This window comes from Penicillium lagena (assembly GCF_028827675.1).
Source record: "Penicillium lagena strain IBT 129212 chromosome Unknown utg000007l_segment0_segment0, whole genome shotgun sequence".
NCBI classification, from domain to species: Eukaryota; Fungi; Ascomycota; class Eurotiomycetes; order Eurotiales; family Aspergillaceae; genus Penicillium; species Penicillium lagena.
The window spans coordinates 862,030-883,451 of record NW_026623228.1 but is presented as its reverse complement, the minus strand read 5'-3'; the positions used below and the strand labels follow the sequence as shown (position 1 = coordinate 883,451).

Sequence of the window (21,422 nt, the reverse complement as noted above, 5' to 3'; positions counted from 1 at the left end):
GGATAACATGTACAGTTTAAGGTGTTTGGTGGCACGGTTCTTCTTATAATCATCTTCCTTATTCGAGAAACTATTGTATTTTCTTTTCCATGTTCTGATTTGGGGCTTTTCCCCTCTCTGTTACGAACATAGTTGTCTGTTTTAATCTCATTGCATTCATGATTATTTCCAGCTTCTTCTGTTAGCGTTAGATCTCTCCCTTCCAGTCGGGACAAGGGTAATGTGCTGAGTCAGTAATCACATGACCTCGGGCGCTTTCGGTTTTGTCCAGCCCATCGCAAATGTCCACCGTCGCCGCCCGTCCTCTCTCGAGCAATTGTGTCGCCCACGAGTTCTCTTCGGAGTCAGCAAACATGGTACGTCCTCTCTTCCGGACCAGGAGGAGGCCTCTTGGCGTCTCGAGACTCCCTGTCCGATTCACAATGGGTTTGGGGGGAAGGCCATCGCGTCATCGTCACGGCTACCATTTCCTTACCTATGGCACCCACGGCATAAAGTGCCAGAGATGAGCTGTGACTGTAAGGCATTGATTGCTAACATGCTTGATATCCTCTACAGTTCACCCCCACCCTCCGCCGCGCTGCCGCCCAGGCTTCCTCTTTCGGGCCCAAGTAAGGATTTCCCCAGATCGATGTTTCTCTCTCTTTTTGGGCAATGATTGGTGCATGGTGCCGTGCTTGGAAGAGATATTCTGTAATTATCTTGCTTGTCTGCTGGGTTCTGGGTTTCCGTGGATTATGGCCTCGGATGTGTGCTGGAGTGCAAACCCATACATAGCACTCGCAACTTATGCTCGACATGGGAGAGTAGAGGAGTTGACAATGGCATTCTGGCATGGACCTTAACTGACAATTCTGTCCTTGTCCAGGTACTACACTCCCCGTCACGTTGGTGGCGTGAACCTCAGCACCCTGACCCAGGCGTAAGTTATCCTCTCTCCTCCGCCCCCCAGTTTCTCAATCGAGAGTTCCGAGTTCTTGGTGGTGGACCATATACTAACAACCCAATAGCGGTACTCTCGCTGGCAGCTTCGGCGTTGCTGCCGGTGTCTTTGCAGTCTTCTTCTTCGGCGAGGTGCCCCGTGTGCGCAAGGATATCCTGCAGAAGATCCCTGGCCTGGACGTCTACTTTGACCGCACTGTGGCCCCCGAGGACAACGTGAGTTATAACTATTGCACCCGCATATATGATGGGAAATTACTAACTCGGTGTCATTAGCCCTTCTAAACAGCTCAGGCTCAGGTTTTTGGGGTTCCGATTTGGCCGGCTGGACTGTAGAATAATGACGAGGGTCTTATCTGTTTAGATAGCACATAGAGCCGCTCCGACCGACGTTCGGCAATACACTCTCCTTTGTCTATCATTCTTCGTGGTTATTGTTATTATTCGCTATTATACAGTGATAATGATCTGTATAGTCAAAGGCCGGGGCTCAGCCATCACTCAGGGGATACTTTCCACAAGGGGCAGGTCCATGCAGGGCAGCAGATAAGCCAAGCCCAAAACAATCCGTCCATCTTATCTTGACAGGCGACACAACCCCCGTGATAGGGTAGCCCTAGCAGTACTAAGTCTATGATGATACGATGATTCCGCCCAGCGCATGTCGGACGCTTCCACCTTCCCGAGTGGGTTTGGAACTATTGCCAAGCATCCCGGGGGCTCAAGAGCCCTGTGCTCTCCTATCTGTGCGGAGACGCTGGCTGAACGGGTCCAAAGACTGCTGCTATTTTCTCGGGAATTGCACCTGTTTTTGCATTGTCTTATCTATCGATGGGGTCTGAGATAATATGGATCAAAAGACCCAAACCCACTATCTTAGGGTTGTCAGTGTGTCTTTCTCGCCCCCCCTCTTCATGTTTCTCTGTTCTAGCGGCGTTCCTTTCTTCCGCTCGCTCCGAGATAAACTTTGTCCTGACTGGCTCTGCATCGAGATGGCGTTCCCTGATCGTCAATGCGCGCGGGGGATTAAGGAGCGGTGGCTGTAGATAAATGACCCTGGTCTGGGCTTGTGGAAAGATGAGACCCCCCGTCGGCGACATTATTTATCTATGGCCCTATCCTCCCCCTGGTCTGGTTGCGATCTCAATATTGCTCTCAATCTCCATTCCCATGAGCACAAACCATGGCGGATACCAAAACCTCTGATTCGGACACTTCGAAGAAGCCCGAGGCCTACCGCGATGTCAGTCATGGGCAGGTTACCTCGGTGCTTGTCGACGGTGACAACCCCATTGCGGACCATGAGATGGATGCCGATGAGAGGGTGATCGTTGCGCTGGGGTATAAGCAGGAGTTCAAGCGCGAGTTCTCGCTGTGGACGACCTTCTGTGTCAGTTTTGCTGTCCTCGGCCTATTACCGTCATTCGCCAGCACTCTGTATTATGGTAGGTTGCCTTCGGCAGGCGTCAAGTTGCGGTTTGAGAGAAACTGACTTTGGGTTCTAGGTATGGGATACGCAGGAACGGCAGGTATGGTGTGGGGATGGATTATCGCCATGATATTCATTCAATGTGTGGCCATGGGCATGGCAGAGCTATGTTCGGCGATGCCCACGAGGTATGGCAGCCCCCGTGAGGTATTCGAAAACTCAACTGACTCGGTTTTCCTTGTAGCGGTGGGCTCTACTACGCCGCAGCAGTTCTGGCACCTCCCAAATACGGACCTTTCGCCGCCTGGATCACCGGCTGGTCCAGCTGGATTGGACAGGTCACTGCGGCGCCGTCGGTGAACTTCTCACTGTCCGCCATGATTCTGGCCTGCGGATCGATCAATAACCCGTCATACGTGCCGACAAACTGGCAGGTGTTCCTGCTCACGACCTTGATCATGATCCTCCACGCAGCTATCAGCAGCATGCCCACGAAGCGGGTCGCGCAGTTCAACTCATGGGGGTCAACATTCAACATCATCGCGCTCGCCATAGTCCTCATCACCATCCCCGCCGCGGCAAAGACCAACCCGAAATTCAAGTCCTCCCACGAAGTCTGGGGCCACATCACCAATCTTACCGATTTCCCCGACGGCGTCGCCGTGCTGATGACCTTTGTCGGCGTCATCTGGACCATGTCCGGCTACGACTCGCCCTTCCATCTGAGCGAGGAGTGCTCCAACGCCAATATTGCCTCTCCGCGCGCAATCGTCCTCACCTCAGGCGTCGGCGGCCTAATGGGCTGGTTCCTGCAGCTGGTAGTCGCCTACACCGTGGTGGATATCGAAGCAGTCATCAATTCGGATCTGGGCCAGCCATGGGCTTCTTACCTGCTGCAGGTCCTGCACCCCAACGCCGCAATGGCCGTGCTGGGTCTGACGATCGTCTGCGGTTTCTCCATGGGCCAGGGGTGCATGGTTGCTGCGTCGCGAGTGACATATGCCTACGCGCGCGACGACTGCTTCCCGCTTTCGCGGTACTGGAAGCGGGTCAACTCGTACACGCAGACCCCCGTGAACGCAGTGATAATCAACGCCGTGCTGGGCATTTTAATGTGTCTGCTTATTCTCGCAGGCGACGTTGCCATCGGCGCGCTGTTCTCCATTGGCGCTATTGCGCAGTTCGTCGCCTTCGCCATCCCCATCTTCATCCGCGTTTTCTTCGTCGGTAATCGCTTCCGCAAAGGTCCCTGGCACCTCGGTCCCTTCGGGCCGTATATCGGTGCCGTCGGGTGTGCCTTCGTGATGCTGATGGTTCCGATTTTGTGTCTGCCCAGTTCGAGGGGAAGTGACTTGACGGCGAGTGTGATGAACTGGACGTGTCTGGTGTGGGGAGGGCCGATGCTTGCGGTTACCATTTGGTATATTGTTGATGCGCATCGCTGGTTCACAGGGCCCAAGGTCAATGTGGAGCATGCCATTCATAATATCACTGAGATCGTGAGCGATGATCCTGATGAGCAGCCGCCTCTGGAGCCGAGTCCGGGGGATGTGAAGGCAGATTAGTTAGCATATTTCGGTGAGGAGTTTCGGGGGGTATATGTAGTTTTTTGTTTTTCTACGTGGATATACTTTAATATGAGGTTGCATGCATACCGATCAAATTAGTGGAGATCACTGTCTCTTAGTAGAGTGTAGGGTTAGGTGGATACAGGCAATAGCCGTGTAAAAATAAGCATATTCTAAAGAATCCGTTTCGATACTAGTTTCTCCAGGGTTCATCATGACAGCTCCTTATGGAGAACGAGACCCAGAAGGATGCCCCATCCTGACCTGTTCCTGGTATTGCCATGTGGCACCGATGGAGCAGTGGGCATTCTCCACAGGTCCCATATGCTTAAATTGACGCTGGATGATGGATCCCGTGTCCATACCATCGTTTAATTTGTATATTCAATGCAGCGATGGGACTTGCTTCTGGGGTTTTAGTGATGAGTTGGTGTGGAGGTTAAGAGTTCGCTGGATATGTATCAAGCCCCATGATAGTTGGCTCGCAAAAAAAAAAAAGCTTCGAAATATATATTACCGGCATGATGTTCTTTTGCGACCATGATCCTGCACATCCTCTTTTTTTTTGCAAAAGCCTATACATACTAGGTAGACACGCATTGCTGATCTCCTGGTACTGTACCCAGTACTTGAAGATACCCTTAAATGTCGCAGGATCCCAGACAAGCAAGTCCAACATCCACAGCCTACTTAGGCAGGACCTTACAGTATACTGGCTGGAGATAACCCCTGCACACGTCCAAACCCATCCCTCTCTCCAAAAAAAGCCACAATAACCGCCAGGCCTCGGCCCTCAGGTACTGAGTACAGAAGCACCCACCGGAAAATCTTGCGACTATGTACTGTGGTATGCAGCTCCACCGGCGCCCGGTGCGGCGGCCCCCCTGGACGGACGGGTCCCCACCGGCGGTGGTGCGGTGGACACTGGATGGACATGGATGCAACGGAAAAATAAGTTCGATGGGACACACAGATATGCTTAATCTGACTCCAGACGGAGGGCTCCATCCAGGGGGAAGAGGGTCTCCGTGTGAATTTGTTTACAACTACCGTAATAACCCTTCCTCTATCGTAAACTTTTATTTTCCTGCTAGGATCTCGAATTACCGTAAGAAGTGTCTCGGGCGAACTAACTCTGCGACGCGTGGAAAGTCAAAACGGAACTCTGCCTTTCTCCAACCATGACGACGCATAGGATCTTGCTGACTCGAATTACCAAAAATTATTTTTTGAGGACGTAATATTGTCGGGGATCTCGGAAGTACATACACGGCTGACCATACCCGATCGACAATTTCAGGGGTGCGTTGCGACTGGGTGATTCTGCCGAAGAGTTTCAAACAGACAGTCCAACAGTCTATCAGTTTTTACGTCATGAGAGAAAACGTGCCCTGGATGTGGTTGTTGTGCCTGGTTCACAGAAATCAAAAGTGTCGGGTTGTAACGAATTTACGAGCCGGAATGGCCTGTTTCGGGGAGTCGCCGAGGGGACGCCTTTTTAGCATTTTGCAACCAAAAAACCGCGCCACCGCGAGAGATCCTTACTATGTGTGATCCGAGGCCCAATCACTGCGGGCATTCCAGGCAGCCACGGGCCTGAAAGACGATCCGGTCTGGACTCCTGCGGCAGCAGCAGCAGAAACATAAATACCAAATGCTGCATTCCACGATCACTACTGCAAACAGGAAGGCACTTTTTTTTTTTTTTTTTTTTTTTTTTCAAATGGTTCGGTCGTTCCATGGATTGCAGAATCCGGGACTTTGGCTCAATTTCACTCAGATCAAATCACATGGATATGTTAATAATAGTACTTTTCGCTTCGGTCTGCCCAGAACTAGTAATAATGTCCAGAAGTATATCCGAAACCAATGACGCGGCCGCCAGGGGGTGGTGAATTATTTTGGGTTCCTCGGTACAGAACTGTATGGCCAGCAATACCATTTGCAAGTGATTTATTGATTTGTTAAGCACATAACGAACCAAGACCTTGGCCTCGGTCTCGACGAGTCGCATCGTGAGGCTATGAGGTGGGTGGCGCGATCCTCTCGCTCCCACGGGCGAACGCGCAGCGATTGGTCCCGGCGCATCCTGAAACTCGACGATCCGGACTTGGGAATCCAGTCGTTCCGGACAGTGCCGGATGGCTGGGCCGGCTGACTTGCTCTACGTTAGGCAGGTTGGCGCGTCTTTTGTTGCTCTGTCATAATGCATAGGGCCGAATTCGGCGGCTCGGGCTGCTCCTTGGATTGTGTAAGTTACTTGGTGCTTGGCGCTAGTTAACTATTAATTATTGCAGAGCTACTGACGGACACCACCGAGGCGCCGGTCTCCAGCGGTGTATTGTAGGTTGTCACTAGCCCTACTAGCGGGCCTATGGAGACTGGAATAATTGCCCCCCGTTCTCCGTCGTATCCTTTCTACCGAAGTTTAAGCTTTCCAGCAGATTTAGGGGGTTTATGCAAAACAGAAGAGTTCCCCTGACTACTACGGAGATCATGGACTTGTAACATGGGCGAGGTGCGGATCTAGCGGTCTAGCTGCAGACTGCTAGAAAAATACATAGCTTCCTGTACGTACTGCGGTGCCTATTGTAACTACATCCCATCCGAACCGCTCGGCTCCGAGTGGATCTCGCAACTCCCGGCATGCGCGTGGATGTGCAACAAAAACAAAGCGCAGAGGTAATTTCAACACACCGTGTCTTTTTCTCTTATTGCAGTTAAGGTCCCAAGTATTTGCTTAACCAAGCACGCCACCAATTTGGCCCTCCCCCTCGGCAATTGTTGTAACCGGCGCAAGCCCGACTCTCCCGGAGGAGTGGAACAAAGCGGAAGGTTAAGCGAGCGAGGGATTTTTTCCCTGGCCCGTAATCGGAGTTTCCCTTTCGAATAACTTTGTCAAAAAAGAGTTTCCTAAATGCCCTGTACTACTGCACCCCGACACGAAATGAGGCAAGATGGTCATTGTGGCGGGCAGTTAATCCATGTTCCTGTTCAGCCATGTGCCGGGGTCCATCGCGAAGTCTGCAGAACCCTGGTCGAAGCCTCAAGGTCCACAATCGAAGCGGGAAAGAAGCTCGTGCGAATCTCTGGTGGAGAACTGCCTGACGGGTCACGAATTCATGACACTATAGCAGGACTATATATCCTCCAGGGACTAGTAACTGCCAAGTCAGATGGGGCATCTGATAAATAATTCATCAAGAGGGGGTGGCGCCAATAATCAACCACCCCTGTCCCGATGATTATTATTACCCTATGGAGGAATCTCCCAAGTACATGCTAGGTATCGCGGAGGACAGCGGGATCCCTCCCGCGCGCGGAAATAAATTGGGGTTATACTTAATTCGAGCGGCTGCGGCGCATGCAATCAAAGGGTGTAGGGCAACAATGCAGGGCCGTTCTTCTGTGTCTCCTGCATGCAGAGGACTCCTTTCTCGGGCGACAAGAACAAGAATGACGTGCTGAGGCCGATCTGCCATGTAGATACTGTCCGATCCAGGCACGACAGTCGGTCGGAGGCCATTTGACCATCCAAGATGTACAATATAAGGGTTAAAGATGGCCAAGATGATTCACTAGCGATAATCAAATAATAGGAGTTGCACGATCGTAAATCATAAACTACGTATCATGATTAGTGTGCTCCGAACGCAGCCCGGGCAGGGCCGAGCTGTGTTCGGAAGCGTCACCCTTGGATGCGCGTAACGCCGTATTGCCAATACCAGCATTTCCACGGTTTTTTTGAGTAATTTTCTCGCCTCTTGCCTCCCCAAGGAACGATCGGCCTGTTTTCTGCTGAATTTTTCTCTTCTCTTTTCCCCCGTCTGCCATCACTGAAATTTTCCCCCTCGGAACCATCTTTTCCCTTTCCCTTCAATTCTTCTCTCTCTCTCCCCGTCTGCCGTTTCTTCCCTTCACAACCTTTCGACACATCCTTTCCTCCCCCCACCACCAATACAAACCTTCCCCAGCGCAGTTGCAAAATCATCATCATCCGATCTGAACTAGTTCTGTCGGTCGCTGCGAAAGACCCACTTGCACGCCCGCTTCTTTGGTGGATACAACCCGGCGCTGGTGACAACGTGCGGATTAACACTTCGGTTCCCACAACACGACGGTGGATTGCGACCGTGGGGAATTCAATCTGAGATCACGTTCTCTTCTTCTCTTCTCACCTTCACTCTCTCTATCTCAGTGGAGTCCTTGCTCCATCATCTACTCGACCTCCCCATCCCAATTGCCCTTTCCCGTGACACGCCTTCCTCGACCTCGGGGAAAAAAAATTGTTGCAAAGAGACAGTCTTTTGGGGAATCGATGATTGAGCTATCGTGAAGAAACAACAGAAACACACCTTTTTTCTTTGACCAAGTCTCTTCAACCCGACACGATGGATCCCAGATCTCATCCCTCTCGGCCTCCCTCGACGAGCCTGCCTCAAGGCTCCACGCCGCTCTCGGGGACTCCCATCTCGAGCATGCACATGCCGCAGTACTCGATGCAGCCGCAGTATCCGGTCTCCCAGCCGCACACGCTGCCTCCATTGCAGCCGCATCATACTCATTCGCCCGGACCGCACCAGTACATGGGCCAGCCGTTCCGACCGGATCTGTCGCGCTATCCCGCATCGTCTCACGACGTGTATGCGGGCTCGGCAGCCCCGATCATGCCGCACACTACTGTCGGTAGCCCTGCATCATCATACTACTCACATTTTCCTAACCCTCAGTCCCAGGCTCACTATCCGCCACCCCCAAGTGTGCTGCCACCCGCGTCGACTGCTCAGACCTACCCCCAGCCCATCGCCCCGGCGCCTCCGCGTGACCGACGTGATTTCAATGGCCTTCCCTCCGGTGCCTTCAGCTACTCGGACGGGGGAAGTCCTGGGGTATGGGCACTGACGTGAACGGCGCGAACGGCTCCCCATACGGGGGTAAGGAGTCTCCGCGCACGCAGGTTGTGGGCTCGCAGGGTCGCCGCGGCATCCTGCCGAGCGTCCCGGGTCGCGCAACTCCCGTCACGAACGGCGTCAACGGCGCCGCGAAGAGCACGACCATTCCCGCCAAGGACGCGGATGGCAAATTCCCCTGCCCGCACTGTAACAAGACCTATCTCCACGCTAAGCACCTGAAGCGCCACCTTCTGAGACGTGAGTTTTTGTTTTGCTTTTATCGGACCGTGAAAATCGCGTATGATACTAATGACGCGTATCCATTTTTCAGACACTGGCGACCGCCCCTACATGTGTGTTCTCTGCAAGGACACGTTCTCGCGCAGTGATATCTTGAAGCGCCACTTCCAAAAGTGCTCGATTCGACGGGGTAACCCGACTGGTGCTACTCACCTGTCGCACCCCCATGCGCACTTGAAGCGTTCGTCACAAGCGGCCGCGGCTGCGGCGAACGCTGCTAAGCCTATCCAGGACGAAGTCAGTAACCCCATCCCACCCTCCGGTGACAGCATGATGGGTGCGCATTTCGGCAATGGGACCGTGAACGGCAACGGGATGGCCGGTGGCCGCCCCGGCTTCGCGGAACAGCAGCCCTTGGGATTCACGATGTCGGCGGTCAACGGCATGAACCGTGGTCCCGGAGACGACGCGTTCGCCGCTGGTCAGCCGCAGGCGCGAGCCTCGTGGATGGCTGCTCCCAAGCCGAATTCGTACTACATGCAACACCACCCCGGCGCGGACGCGCATGGCCAGCAACTGAGTGTTGACCGTCCCCTTGAACAGGTAAAGCCCCTGGTCGTTCCAGACCCCAAGCATCCGATTATGCCTGGCCCCCATTCGAGCCAGCCAGGAGTTGACTGGACCTCGATGTTTCAGCACGGCCCGAACGACGGCTACATGAACCCCGTTTTCCCCCATTCGATGGCGGCCGGTCAGGAACCCATCCACGCCCCCGTCGACGCCGACCGCAAGTTCTACCCTGCCACGAGCGCAGGCGGCCCCGAGGGCGGCATGAACGGTCTGTACCTCGCTTCGACTACGCTTAGCGGCGACGGTTCGTAATGCCTCTTCTTCGTTTGGTGCCATCCCATTTACTAATATGTCTGATAGGTACTGTTCAGCCCGCTCGGCAGTAGGCGACGGTGGAATGGGTTGGGGAAGTATGGCAACATGGAGAGGTGAGGTGAGAATCATGACTGTCTAGTGCTCTACGACTTGTTTGATTCCATCCCGACTCTGTGTGCTTGCGTTACTCCTGTCTTCGCTTGATCCGCTGATCCCGCCCACCGCGGCGTTTCTCGTGCTTTCAGGCGTTTTCGCCCCGGGATTGTCTTTTTCCGTTTAGTATTGCGCGCGTGTTGGTTGATCTTTCTGATTGTTCTCGATCCCATCCGGAGTGGCACTGCATTCTTCTCTTCGGCGAGTACAAGGGTGATTGTTCTTCTTTGATTTTCTCGTTATCTTTTTCATATCTTTTGATGAGTGGGCGGACGGTACGGCGGGTGGTTTTGTTCGGCGTCCCTTTATAGACTTGGGCATGTGTGTTCATTGTGTTCGAATCCGGCCTTTCGACAGACCGAAAAAGCTATTTTTTCTGGCTCGGGAAGGCTGCCGTCGCAATCTGTGTTTCAAAATTGTTTTTGATCCTGTGTTGTCCGGTTTTTTGTGCTGCATTTGCATGTTACTTTTCCGTTTCTCCCTTGTAAGTAGAGTCACGGCCACGGACATACTTTTTGATCTTGACGGGGTTTCCGGTGAAAGATGAAAAGCTAGAAATTATCAATAGATCTCTCGTTCACTGCTTTCGTTCTGATCCATACCGTGTGTAGTAACGTCATCTCTCTAATGCCGCGGGGCTGATTGGATCTGATTGTCCCGGGGGTCCCCCTCACCACTCCTCCAACCGCCTTCCCGAACTTCGCTGAAAACCGGAATCATTATCGTTTGCAGTCATTTTCTTCTTCCCTATTTCTCCGCCCGCCCGAACAGAAGGGGATAAAATACTTAATCAATCCTCCTCCCGACTCCTGTCGATCCTCTCTCTCTCTGGACTGCTGCACACCATATCATGTCCACCAACCGGCCATTCCTGGCCAACTTCCTGGCCGCCTTTCGCGCCCCGGCCTACAAGGCCTCGTCGCAGACGTCGTCTTCGCTCGGATCGGCGCAGATCGCGCAGAGCGCCCGTGCGATAGCCACCAAGGCGGGCTCGTCGTCTTCTCCTACTTCTTCGTCAAATAACCAGACCTCGTCTTCATCATCATCACCTTCATCAGCGACAGCAAATCATCAGAACCAGTCGTCGGCCAACCATCACCACTACCACCACCACCATCATCATCACCACGCCTCCACCGAATCGTCCGCCCTCGCCACCTCCACCTCTCAACCTCCATCAACCTCATCCTCCTCTGCAACCCCCATCCCGATATCCCGCACCTCCGGCGCTGACCGCCAGCGGCGGGGCAGTGACTCCTCCAGCGGCTCTGGCGGCTTCCGCGATGCCCTCGGTCCGGAGAAGTGGTATATCGGTGGAAGGACCCCGGCTGGCGAAGAGCGGTTTTATCGGTTGGGTATGGTTACCAAGGGTGGGGGGAGGCTTGGGGGGAGTGGGAGGGTTGGGAGTATTGATCAGTTGAGTCTGTGATTGATCTCCTGTCCCGCCAGAGAGATTTGGACATCATCTGATATGGGGTTTGGTGTACGGTGCCTACATACTACACTGCTATATACTACAGTTTAGTATGTAGGTGGCTCGGTTATGATTGATTACGATGTTCATGTCTGGTTATGTCTTGTCTTGTCTTGTCTTGGGTTGGCGCTTCTCCTCTCACTTCTATTCTTGTCATTCCCTATTTTCGGTGGTCTGGATGGGGAGTTTTTTTTACTTTTGGCATCATTGGGTTCTCATCATTGGGTTCTCGGGGGCGTTTCATTTGGGTGTCTTCGAGGTTGAGCTTCGGGTGGTTCTTTTATTTTCTCTGTTTCTTCAGGCATAAGAGAAAAAAGATATATTCTATCTACCTACATCGTTACATTTACAATACATGCTGGTCTTGTTCAGACTGATGTTCTTTCCGATTTGCTCTTAGTTGCTGAGGTTGGTCGATAATGTATGAGGAGAGAGGAGGGACGAAGGAGATGCTTCATGTTGACAGAAATTAGGGGCGAGTAGCTGAAACAAACTACCTTGATCTACTTGGGGACTGCTGGATATTGACATCCTTCGAGATGAGATTCATTCCGATCCTTCAATGCTGACCCTAACGCGCACTGCTGAGATCCTCATCCAACCGAAACAGACTTCAAATCAACTCACATCACCTGCTGCGTAACGCAATGCAGCACGCCACCAGTCCTAGGCAATGCATTCACACTAACCGTCCGAATCTCCCTCTCTGGAACCAGGTCCCTCAAAGTCTGAACCGCCTTCGCATCCGCCACTGGATCCCCAAAAACAGGAGCAACCAGCACCCCATTCGCAAAGTAGAAATTGACATACGCCGCCGCAGGCACCTTCTCCTCGCCAGGAAGATTCCCACGCACCAATACCGGATCTGGGTCCTCGATATCGTGCACCTCGATCGTCCTTCCCTTCGCATCTTTCGTGGTGCGAAGCACCTCGCGCATCTCCTCGTACATATCATGATACACTTGATCCACGGAGGGATGTGGCTTGGAGAGCACGACCACGCCAGGCTTGACGAAGCGCGCTTCCGCGTCAACGTGGCAGTCTGTGATATCTAGCCCCGCTCGACCCGGGAACCAGATAAAGTGCGTGACGCCCAGGAGTTGGCGGAGATGCGTCTCAATTTCGGTCCGGCTCATGCCAGGGTTGCGTTTCCCGCCGACAATGCTGCTCTCCGTCGCCATGAAGGTGCCCTCGCCGTCGATTTCGATGCCGCCGCCTTCAAGACGGATGGGTGAGGCGATGCGCTGCACTTGATTGCTTTTGCTGATTTGGTTCTCCAGCTCGAGAACCCTTTCCGCGAACGCCGTGTTCTCGCTCATGGCTTCTTCCCCCATGACGGGCCACTCGTCGCCTAATTCTGGCTCTGTCTCGCCCACCCGGCTCTGGTAGATCTCCTCGTCTGTCTTGACGCCCCATTCGCAAAACCGGAAATCAATCGCATACCGCTTCCCGTCGTCGGCGCCGCGCACGTACACGGGCCCCGTGTCGCGGACCCAGCAGTGGTTCGTCGCGCAGGGCACAAGGGTGATTTGGGTCTTGTGTGGAGCGCTATCATTGTTGTTCATCCGCTCGTTGACCATCTGCTGCGCGCGCGCCTGGATCTCTGGCCGGACGTGCAGGCGCACGGGCTCGAAGGGGGCGAGCGTGCCTGCTAAGTCTACGATCTCGCTACATGTGCGCTCATAGAGACCTGGTAGTGTGGAGCAGGGGGATGGGAAGCCGAGAATGGTGGCGATGTGGGGAGTTGTTTCGGCGGGACAGATGTATTGTTTTGGAGACATGGTGGTGGAAGAATGTGGTCGTGCGGAAATTATTGTGGGAGAAAAAGAGATGGGACGGCAATAATATTTTGACCAAAAGAATGTCCGAGGCAGTCTACAGATCATGGTGATGTTCCCAGCGGGTTTTATACAGGAGCAAGTATGAAGTTGCCTGCCGTCGACCTGCCGGATAGGGCTGGTGCACGCGCACCAATAGGATCGTTTTGCGCCAACTCAATCGGTTGCCTCGACAGGGATTAACTATACACAACGACACGACCACTCTAGATACCGTCACTGATGTAGCAGCGCCTGGTGTTCACCCTCCTCTTCTTCGTCCCACTCGATCCCCTCGCCCAACCACAGCATCGGCATAGCCGTCAGCGCCGCCAACACTCCCAACGTCCCGGACATAGCGCCCCAGCCAAATCGATACTCCACAAACCCTCCCCACAGCGGCCCCAGGAACATGCCCGCGAACTGGCACATACTCTGCACTCCGAATCCCTGTGCGACCGTGTCCTTGGATCCCAAGGAACCGTGGCGCGCGCGCTCCATTTCGGACAGTGCGAGCTGCGTCTCGACGTACATGGCTGGGGCGCAGGCGTGGATAAATACCCCGATCAGGAAGAGGAGAATGACTAGCAGGGCGATATGCGGCGGATCATTGGGTTCGACGAAGCGGAGGCTGATCAGGGATGGGGAGAGGAGGAAGAAGCAGGTGAAGGCCACGAAGCGGGCGCCGCAGCGGTCTGTGAAGTAGCCTACACCAGATCAGATTTTTGTTCATGATGTGATTTTATTTCTGGTGAATTACTCACCGAAAAACGGCTCGAAGAAAGCGGGAATCGCCATGGGGAGGAAGATCAGGCCCATTCCAAAGGCGGACCATTCGTAGCGCGATTCGACGAAGATGGCCAGTGTCTGCATGGTCAGTTTCTGTCCGGGATTAATTCAAGAGGGAAAAGAAAGAAGGACAAACTGCGTCAAAAGCAGACAGCAATATCCCATGCACCAGGAGCGCCCACGAGGAAACCAGCACTCGGCGCTGCGTGAGCATACGCAGCAAGACAAAGACTCGACTCCTCGGTAGTTCTTCCAACCGATCAGGACGCACCACCACCTCTGCCTGCAGTCCTCCACCTCCATTATTAGCACTGCTACTTTCCCACCTCTCCGCACTCCCATTCTCAATCATAGCAACCCGCATCCCAAAATCCACTGCAATAATCCCATATGCCACCCAGAACACTGCATCATACCCACCAGCATGATACACCAGCCCACCCAGGAAGGGGCCTAAGAGAAAGCCCGACGCAATAGCTGACCCAAGATACCCAATCGTCTGACCGAGGTTCTCCTGTGGCACGGAGTCATTAATCAGTGCGAAGGCAGCGACCACGACCAGCGCTCCGGCGCAGCCTTGGAGCAGGCGACCCGCTACGAACATGGCTAGCGAACGGGATACATGTAGTACACCCATGCAGCCTGCCAGTAGGATTAGCGCGCCGAGGAAGGGGAGTCGGCGTGTGCGTGCGCTGTCGATTAGGTAGCCGAAGACGGGGCAGAGGAGGAGCGCTGTGCCGGCTTCACACATTAAGAGGACGCTGACCCAGTATTCTCCTGGTCTTTGCATTAGTACTTATTCGAATTGGGTGCTGGGGGAGAGACAACGTACGGTCTTTGTACTCGACTCCAGCGCGAGTTACTAGTGCTGTTGGCATGACGGGGACAATCTGAAGGTCGTTAGGCTTGTCCGGATCACTAGTGACGGGATAGGTCTCGAAATTTACCATTGCATAGAGAAGGAAGTCCTGGGTGAGTTATTTTCTGGTCAGCTACGTTAGTAATTCTGATAGCACTTACCGTGAAGGTGGACATCCAGATTGTCGCCACAATGAACGGCGTTGATGACCTTAGCCCTAGCAGCATCGGGGGCTGTCTCCTCCCCGGAATCGCCTTGGACACTGGTACAGTTCTCATGATATCCAGCAGGCAATTGTGTTTTCGAAATATCGATGATCGTAATGTCAAACACAGAAAAACTAAATAGGAGAATCAAAGAGCGAGTTGGGTTCAAGGTGATTCTCTTTGTTCTCAACTGATCCAACAAAGAACCACCACCATCCACCCCGACGACTCGTCTTTACTGAGAAAAACAGTACCTCGTTACCTAGTACTTTGATTTTGTCTCCCCCTTTACACAGCATTTACCAACAGGAAGACCGTTACAGCCAGACACCACCGATCGGAAACGCAAAAGTGGCAACCACGTCTCCGATTCGACGATTCGCAACCAAACCACCAAACTCTTGATGCTCCTGTACGCTGTCACGTATTTGCTTGTGCGCTCTATCACAGGGACTGGTCGGCGATGTGCAGTCACTGGTTGTCTACGGTGCGTGACCCTGTCTGAATCTCAAGCCTTGACAAGACAAGCTTCGGGCATGTGGGTTGTCCTGTGTTGCCGGACAGAGCAGACCATTTGCTTTTCTTCCGAGGATGGCCACGGGGTCTGTTTGCCGGGATGAAACAGCAGTCTCCTCTATAGCTCTTTTCTAGCAGTGCGTGATCTGTGCGCGGAGACATGGTGACACGCTGCGGGAATCTCTATCCTGGTTCGGAGGATCTACTTGGCCCCCTGACGTTTTTCTTTATCAAGTCCCCTCTCAGTTACTACCATCCAGTCTACCTCGAATCTAAGTGACACAGTCTCAAACGCTCTGCCGGTGTATTCCCGCAAACCTAAACAGCGTCGCCTTTCTGCCCGCCCGCCGGCGGCGGTTTGCTAGCTAGACACTCGAACTAGACGATGTGAACTAGAGGAGCATGTTCATGGGTTTCCTAAGCCTTTGGGGCAGTCCGACTATGTTCACAATGCTATCGAAAGGGGACCTCTACAGCTTGAGTCTCCCTTGGATTATGAACCTAGGATTCTCTACTTTATAACTCTTAACTACGGCGCTCCTAACTCCGATTTTGGTCTAACACTCCCCAGAGCTGCTCCATACACTCAACCGGCAAGATGGACTTGACTCAAGAATAGACCGGAAGCCTCTCATTAAACTAGGGACTAGTCCGGATCTATATGCCACTATATACACGAGGTAATGTCTGCTGACCATCGATTATTTGCGTTCGGTCAAAAATCATCTTGTGGATTCTACCCGAAAGTCTTTCCACATTTGAATTCCATCAGGAGTTGCTCCGTTCGACGCCAACTCAGTATCTGACTGTCCATCTATATCGTCGTCACTCCACCTAGTTGTCTGGATATTCTGACCTTTGGGCTTCGTCCTCTCCGATATAATTTCACTGTTGTTGGTACCCACGTCCATGCGAGTAAGAGAATAGTTTTGGGTAGATTTCCGTCTGCCACCAGCCCTTCTCGAACTCGAGGCCATCTCACGTCCTGATGAACCCAGCCAGTTTGCAGGAAGTACCGAAGACAAAACACGACGGAGGAGGGGCAGATTGACAGCGACGATGGCGAGTTGCTCTTCGACAATACTCCACATCAAAGGAAGGGGCAAGGTATATGTCACATCGGCGAAACTGATATGCATGAGGCTGACCACGCGGACCATGCTAATGGCGCTGACGCTGTTGGTTGAATGCATATTAGTCACATACTGGCAGGTATTTTGGACAGTCAATGGAGAGGCAATTGGCACTTACAAGAGTCCTAGCAAGAATGCTGCGATCAAACCAACTCTTCGGCCAATCGGTAGCTGTAACGTCCAGATATACGGGACTGGCAGTGACATGACCATCAAGTCGGTGACCATGTTCAAGACCCCGGCTACCACAAAGGCAGCATTCCGATTTCCGCATTTGCCGCCCGGCAGCGTTGGGTTCCAGTTAAACTCGATCGGTCGGCAAATAAGAAAAGACTCCAGAACAATACTCAGTGCCCAGGCCCATACAATAGCACCTGTCACGTAGATAGCAATTCGCATACTCGGCTTCGAGCCGAAAAGCTTGTAGTAGAGGACCATCATCGAGGTTTTGACAAGGGCGAGACCTACTCCGTAGAGTGCTTGACAGACGATAATCATCTACAAAAGCAGGATCAATGAGTGAGCTTCACATAACAAGGTCCTTCAATTTCTCATACCTTCAGCACAAACTCGATATCTGGAAAAGGGACATAAGTGGTGTGTGGTCCCAACCCTCCTGCTTCTTCTATAGTAATCGCATGAAGTCCCACACCTCCTTTTGTGACAGCTAAGAAAGTCCAATTGTGAGTGATTATTACCTTCGGAATCAAGACAAACCATACTTAAGATAACAACTATCGACGATACGATCACCATGGACTGCAATTTTTAGTCAGATAGAGCACAGAGTGGGAGAAATCAATGAACACATACCATCGCAATCAACATGAGATAGTCATCCAGCCCGAAGTTGATCTTCCTCATTTTCCGAGATGCAAGCCGAAGGATTGTAGAGAAGAATGAAACCCATCCCAGAACAACTATAACAATGACAATGTCCCTGCCATCTTTCGATTCGAGTCCGTAGTGACCCATCGCGGCATAACTCTGCAGTGCACCTCAGTGAGCAAGCGCTGTTCCTTGACAGCTTGACATTATCCAATTTTGTCTAGGAGAAGGGCGAGAGGCGAGAGAACTAAGATCGTCTTCACGCTAATACCCGTATTCGAACCCTTCAAGTCTCCACAGCGGAATTCGGCTCGCTCTGATGACAGCCTTGCGCTACTACACCAATCAATACGGCACTACTCCGTAGAGGAACGCCACCTCAAGACGGCTGTATTTAATCACAGAAAACCATACTAGCCTTGTTCACAGATTGTCAACCATAAGAAAAATCTGGCAATCTATGGTAGTGGATCAAGCAATATTGGGGATCCGCAGATCGATCTGGGAACGTGGTTCGCATAGAGTTCGGAAAACAATGCCGAATCCTATTGGAATTGGCACAATCAAAACTGATATCCAGCTTAAATTTGTGACAAGTTATTGACCCGTCCAGGTTGTTAGGCAACTGGTTTTGACCCATTGCAGGAGGAGGGTTTCACTTCTGTAATATTGTTGATAATACACACAAACCTAACGAGTTTCCTCTTGCCGATCGGGTTGGGGGCTGTCGGCAATTAACGACTTAGCACCTGCACTTAAAAATAATACTGTAGTTGTAGAGCATAATTATTCACTTGTACATATCCAGCCCCGTCGATATTACCGCGCCATTGGTCGCTTACACAGTAACTGGCGGAGCAGCTTTTCTAGCGTTGTCCTCAGGGGTTCTTAAGACCATGAGGGGTAAAATATTCAGAGAAATCCGGTGGCCCTGCACTCTGCGTCCCTCAATTCTCCCATAGTCTTCAATCGTTTTTCTCCAGTCCGAACGCAGACAAGAAACTGAACACCCGATAATCTTAGTCATGGCGCCATTGGATACAGAGTCCATCGAAGGACTGGAGAACAAGCCGTTCGACTTTGTCATTGTCGGCGGAGGAACTGCGGGCCTGGTGGTGGCCAACAGACTTACAGAAGACCCTAGTGTCAGTGTCATTGTCCTGGAAGCAGGGACCAATCGTCTCAATGATCCTCGAATTACGGTGCCGGGCTTAGGAGTGACCACGTTTGAGGATGCAGACTTCGATTGGGACTTTCGTTCAATTGCTCAGGTACGTTGCCCCATTAATCAATTGAGAAAAGTCCTATCAATAGTGGTTTACAACTGGCGCCGGAGTACAGGAACAACTCAACGGCCGCAAACTCTTAGCAAGCAAAGGTCGCACCCTCGGAGGCTCCTCGGCTATTAATTTTGGCATGGTTATCTACCCTTCCCGTTCCGGATTGAATGCATGGGAGGCATTGGGAAACCGCGGCTGGGGTTGGGATGGCCTCTCCCCGTATATTCGCAAGTCTCAAAAGGCCACTCCACCGTCGGATGCAAACCGTGAATTTTTCAAGGGGATGAAGTATAATCAGAAGGATCAAGGTACCGATGGCCCTATACAGGTCTCATTCGGAGACCAATATATGCCATATCACGCTGCGTGGATGGAGACGTTCAAAACATTGGGATATCCACAGATCGATGATCCGATCAATGGTGCTGGTACCGGTCCCTTTGTGACTCCGGGTGCAATAGATCCAGCGACCCACACTAGGAGCCATGCTGGAGCTGCTTATTTGGCACCGGAAGTACAAGCTCGGCCAAACCTAAAAGTTGTGACAGGGGCTTTGGTACAGAGCATTGCGTTCGAGAGACGAGATGTCGGAGTCACTGCCACAGGCGTTCAAATTCTGAAGGACCAGAAGACATATACTATTTTAGCCAACAAAGAAGTCATTCTTGCCGCAGGAGCGACGCAAACGCCTCAGATTTTAGAGCTATCCGGCATTGGAGATGAGAAGATTCTTCAAGCTCACGGAATTGCCTCGATTATCAACAATCCTAGCGTCGGGGAGAATTTGCAAGACCACGGCATTGTTCCTTTTGGATACGAAGTTGCGGATGGGCTTCCGTCCGGCGATATGGCCAGGGACCCTGCCGTCGGGGCCGCCGCAATGGCTGCTTACCAGAAGGATGGTTCAGGCCCCTTAGGCATGGTTCCATTCGTCTCCGCTTTTATGCCATGTGTGAACTTCCCCGAGGGAGAGCGTGAACAATTGCTTCAAAGTGTCCAATCGTCCATCGACAGTCCCAACACTCCTCGGGCACACAAGAAGCAATTCGAGGCAGTACAGAAGTTGCTCAAAGATCCTTCAGAACCTACAACTCAATATATCATGGCACCATTTCAGATGCTTCCACGAGAAGGCGATAATCCTAAGCGTCTATTTGGTATGAGCCATCCGGGATTTTTCATCAGTCTTGTCTCCCTCCTTAGTTATCCGCTGTCCCGTGGATCGGTCCATATCCAGTCTGCCAATGCTGAAGCTGCTCCCATTATTGACCATGGAACGCTACGTCACCCAGTTGACCTAGAATTTCATGCCCGACACAGCATGTGGTTGGACAATATTGCAGAGGCCGAACCAATGGCATCTCTCCTCAAGAAAGGAGGTGAGCGACTGCACACACCGGAGCCGTTGACAGACTTGGAGAAAGCCAAGGAACTGTGCAAAGAACTTGTTTTGTCCATGTACCATGTCAGTGGAACTTGTGCAATGATGCCTCAGGAGAATGGTGGTGTCGTGGACCCTCATCTCAAGGTTTACGGGACTACAAATGTGAGAGTTGTAGACGCCAGTATCTTTCCGCTGGAACCTAGGGGGAATATCCAGGTTACTGTGTTCGCGGTTGCAGAAAAGGCGGCGGATATTATCAAGCAAGATCTGAAATAGGCTGTTCGCTCGGCAGTTGACCTCAGGGTTGATCAACATTATTTGTGAAAACAGGAAAAGATAACAAAGCGGGTTCTATTGGGGGTGAGGACATAGGAAAACGTGGTAGATTGGATTCCTAGGGGGCGGAAAATGCCAGGGCTTTTTGTAATGGATCTTAAATGTCACGATTGAGATAGCTAAGCAGTTTGCATAAGGAAAATGAAGTCGCATGACCTGAACTATGTAGACATGCGAAGGCCGGATTCTGACGACGAGCTATTAGATGCAGGGATTTGCTCCTTAGACGCTGGTTGTTCTCTGGCACTTCGGTTGTGAGCTAGAATCGGCTTTCTGTGGTGAAGGCTGCTCTGGCATCTTCGCAGTTTTGTTGGCTCTCGGGACCTGCGTTAAATCTTGCTGCTGTGTCAAATATAGGTTCAGCCCGCTATCAGAACCGAAATGTCTCTTGCAGCCATCCTGAACTAAATTAGCAAAAGGTAGGGTAGAACGACAAAGTTAATAAAATCGCTCTGAACGCCGAATAAACAGCGTTGTAGAGGCGTTCAGACTAGGTGAATTCTGCGAGGAATCTTGCGAGTATCTCGGATGAGTAGGCAAATAATTGGGAGATATTAGTATCGCTAGATTGTACAGTGCATGGAAAATAGCACTCCTCGCTCGCAAAAAGACAAGGAGATTGGAAAGGCCTATTACAGGACACTCAATGCAGGCAGGCGGCGTCAGCAGCATTATTGCGCCGACATGGTAC

The 21,422-nt window shown here is 52.1% G+C and overlaps 8 protein-coding genes across 8 annotated transcripts; 5 read left to right on the top strand and 3 right to left on the bottom strand.

Annotated features, from left to right (window-relative positions):
• Positions 1-281: 281 nt before the first annotated feature.
• On the top strand, positions 282-1,227 carry N7510_009878 (cytochrome b-c1 complex subunit 10; the record flags this gene model as incomplete). Its single annotated transcript, XM_056981803.1, has 5 exons — positions 282-356; positions 559-611; positions 869-922; positions 1,011-1,158; positions 1,219-1,227. 5 exons carry the CDS (start codon positions 282-284, stop codon positions 1,225-1,227), a joined length of 339 nt encoding a protein of 112 aa, XP_056829639.1.
• Positions 1,228-2,125: 898 nt separating this feature from the next.
• On the top strand, positions 2,126-3,936 carry N7510_009877 (amino acid permease; the record flags this gene model as incomplete). The annotated part of the gene is made up of 3 exons (XM_056981802.1): positions 2,126-2,387; positions 2,448-2,559; positions 2,616-3,936. 3 exons carry the CDS (start codon positions 2,126-2,128, stop codon positions 3,934-3,936), a joined length of 1,695 nt encoding a protein of 564 aa, XP_056829638.1.
• A 4,394-nt stretch (positions 3,937-8,330) lies between these two features.
• N7510_009876 (C2H2-type zinc finger protein) lies at positions 8,331-10,027 on the top strand (the record flags this gene model as incomplete). The annotated part of the gene is made up of 4 exons (XM_056981801.1): positions 8,331-8,828; positions 8,897-9,089; positions 9,163-9,945; positions 10,002-10,027. The coding sequence occupies 4 exons, from the start codon at positions 8,331-8,333 to the stop codon at positions 10,025-10,027; spliced, it is 1,500 nt and encodes a 499-aa protein (XP_056829637.1).
• Positions 10,028-10,959: 932 nt separating this feature from the next.
• On the top strand, positions 10,960-11,538 carry N7510_009875 (uncharacterized protein; the record flags this gene model as incomplete). The annotated part of the gene is made up of 1 exon (XM_056981800.1): positions 10,960-11,538. The coding sequence occupies one exon, from the start codon at positions 10,960-10,962 to the stop codon at positions 11,536-11,538; it is 579 nt and encodes a 192-aa protein (XP_056829636.1).
• A 668-nt stretch (positions 11,539-12,206) lies between these two features.
• Positions 12,207-13,364, bottom strand: N7510_009874 (agmatine deiminase family protein; the record flags this gene model as incomplete). Its single annotated transcript, XM_056981799.1, has 1 exon — positions 12,207-13,364. The coding sequence occupies one exon, from the start codon at positions 13,362-13,364 to the stop codon at positions 12,207-12,209; it is 1,158 nt and encodes a 385-aa protein (XP_056829635.1).
• Positions 13,365-13,637: 273 nt separating this feature from the next.
• On the bottom strand, positions 13,638-15,326 carry N7510_009873 (MFS transporter; the record flags this gene model as incomplete). Its single annotated transcript, XM_056981798.1, has 5 exons — positions 13,638-14,107; positions 14,165-14,267; positions 14,326-14,966; positions 15,022-15,157; positions 15,210-15,326. The coding sequence occupies 5 exons, from the start codon at positions 15,324-15,326 to the stop codon at positions 13,638-13,640; spliced, it is 1,467 nt and encodes a 488-aa protein (XP_056829634.1).
• A 1,166-nt stretch (positions 15,327-16,492) lies between these two features.
• Positions 16,493-17,878, bottom strand: N7510_009872 (uncharacterized protein; the record flags this gene model as incomplete). The annotated part of the gene is made up of 5 exons (XM_056981797.1): positions 16,493-16,946; positions 17,022-17,401; positions 17,461-17,570; positions 17,626-17,662; positions 17,717-17,878. 5 exons carry the CDS (start codon positions 17,876-17,878, stop codon positions 16,493-16,495), a joined length of 1,143 nt encoding a protein of 380 aa, XP_056829633.1.
• Positions 17,879-18,756: 878 nt separating this feature from the next.
• Positions 18,757-20,671, top strand: N7510_009871 (GMC family oxidoreductase; the record flags this gene model as incomplete). The annotated part of the gene is made up of 2 exons (XM_056981796.1): positions 18,757-19,002; positions 19,073-20,671. 2 exons carry the CDS (start codon positions 18,757-18,759, stop codon positions 20,669-20,671), a joined length of 1,845 nt encoding a protein of 614 aa, XP_056829632.1.
• Positions 20,672-21,422: the final 751 nt, after the last annotated feature.